Source organism: Corvus kubaryi, unplaced genomic scaffold, assembly GCF_017639235.1.
Source record: "Corvus kubaryi isolate FWS band 111438036 unplaced genomic scaffold, C.kubaryi_AGA036_p1.0 37383, whole genome shotgun sequence".
NCBI classification, from domain to species: domain Eukaryota; kingdom Metazoa; phylum Chordata; class Aves; order Passeriformes; family Corvidae; genus Corvus; species Corvus kubaryi.
In genome coordinates, this window is record NW_024581125.1 from 908,537 (window position 1) to 910,634 (window position 2,098).

The 2,098-nt window shown below is 64.8% G+C and overlaps 1 protein-coding gene across 1 annotated transcript; it reads left to right on the forward strand.

The window, feature by feature from the left end:
* The first annotated feature begins 243 nt into the window (after nt 1-243).
* On the forward strand, nt 244-1,827 carry ARL4C (ADP ribosylation factor like GTPase 4C). The gene is made up of 2 exons (XM_042035399.1): nt 244-1,016; nt 1,174-1,827. The coding sequence occupies exons 1-2, from the start codon at nt 442-444 to the stop codon at nt 1,301-1,303; spliced, it is 705 nt and encodes a 234-aa protein (XP_041891333.1). The 5' UTR covers nt 244-441; the 3' UTR covers nt 1,304-1,827.
* The last annotated feature ends 271 nt before the right edge of the window (nt 1,828-2,098 follow it).

Genomic DNA, 2,098 nt, shown 5'->3' on the forward strand with positions numbered 1-2,098 from the left:
CAAGCTTCCAGCACGGGGGGACGGCGCTCCCGGGGGTCCCCGAGGAGCAGCAGCGTAGGCAGGGGCAGGTGAAGCTCAGGCAGGGGCAGGTGAAGCTCAGGCAGGGGCAGGTGAAGCTCAGAGCTCAGGCAGGGGCGGTGCAGGCACGGCCGATGCGGGCAGGACGCGGGGCGGAGCGGGAGGAAGGCGGCGGCGCGGCCCCTCCTCCTCCTCTCCTCCTCTTTCTCTTCCTCCTCCTCCTTTCCCTCCTCCTCCTCCTGCCGGGCGGGGCGGGGGTCGGCAGTCCCGCCGCGTGGAGCCGAGCTGCGTGTTCCCGATCCCTTATCCCCGCTCCCCGACCCCTGTTCCCGGCTCCCTCCGCCGCCCCGAGCCGTGCCCCCGCTGCGGGCCGGCGGCGCGGGGATGGGCGCGGGGCTGTGAGCGCGGCCGTGAGCCGTGGCCATGGGGAACATCTCGTCCAACATCTCCGCCTTCCAGTCCCTGCACATCGTCATGCTGGGCCTGGATTCGGCGGGCAAGACCACGGTGCTCTACCGCCTCAAGTTCAACGAGTTCGTCAACACCGTGCCCACCATCGGCTTCAACACGGAGAAGATCCGGCTCAGCAACGGGACGGCCAAGGGCATCAGCTGCCACTTCTGGGACGTGGGCGGCCAGGAGAAGCTGCGCCCGCTCTGGAAGTCTTACAGCCGCTGCACCGATGGCATCATCTACGTGGTGGACTCAGTGGACGTGGACCGGCTGGAGGAAGCCAAAACGGAGCTGCACAAGGTGACCAAGTTCGCGGAGAACCAGGGCACCCCGCTGCTGGTCATCGCCAACAAGCAGGACCTGCCCAAATCGCTGCCGGTGGCCGAGATCGAGAAGCAGCTGGCCCTCCACGAGCTGACCCCTTCCACCACCTACCACATCCAGCCGGCCTGCGCCATCATCGGCGAGGGGCTGACGGAGGGCATGGACAAGCTCTACGAGATGATCCTCAAGCGCAGGAAGTCCCTCAAGCAGAAGAAGAAGCGGTAGAAGCCCCGCCGAGGCGGGGAGGGATGGGGGAGCAGACAAAGGAACCGAGGGGGAGACGGAACCAAAGCGATTCTTTTGGGTTTCATCGTTCTTTTTCTGTTTTGTTTTGTTTTGTTTTTCCCTCTTCATTTTTCCCCCCCTCCTTCCCCAAAGGACAGACAATAGTGGTGATAACAAAGCGGCTCCCGCCAGCCGAGCCCGGATCCCGGAGTTCCCCTCTCCCCCCGCTCCTGAGGGTCTGATGCGGACTCCCTTGGGCTGGAAACATGGAAAAACGGGGTGAATCCCCCCCTCTGCATCCTCCGGGACCACCGAGCCTTTGTGTGCCGGGGAACCAACAGGGCAGGACCCTGTTGAAGCGCGTTCGAGCGGAGCCCAGCGTGCTTTTGGATCTCTAACGTGGGCATTTTGGGGCGGGGGGGTGTCGATGCCAGCCCCCCCCATGCATTTTGGGGCGGGGGGTTGATGCTGCCGGGGGGGTGCGGGTGCACCGTGGCTCGGCAAGGTCAGCGGGGAGGGGGCTCGCAGCCCGCATCCCTGGATCCCTCCCCCGCGGGTGGCGGTGGGAAGGGGCGTCGAAAGCTTGGAGGGGGGGTTGGACCAGCAGGAAACGTCTTTGGGGGGGCTGGGTGTGATGGGTAAGGGGACACCCACCCAGCCTGGCTGGTGTTTTAGGGTGCGGAGCAAGGACGGGCAGCCTTTGGGGTGGGAGTGGGTGGGGGGGATGCGACACCGGGGTGCTGAGCGGCTGCTGAATGGTGCAGAGATCGGAGCTCTTTGCTTCAAAAAAAGGGTGGAAAAAGGGAGGAAAAAACCCAACCACCCAAGGGTTTGGGGTGAACGCTGCTGGAAGCGCTGGGGGGGTTGTGCAGGACCCCCATCTCTCAAAGGAAGGCTCGCTGGTGTCACCTCCTGCAGCAAAGCCCCCCGCAGGTGAGCGTTGTCCCCGCGCACAGGCTGCTCCCAGGTGCGGCTTTGGAGGCCATCCAAACCAGGGCTTACTCAGTAAAAAAAACCCCAAAAAAGCAGAGTTTGGGGTTCTGGCCACTGCGCTGCTCTGCAGTGGGGCAGGAGGCCA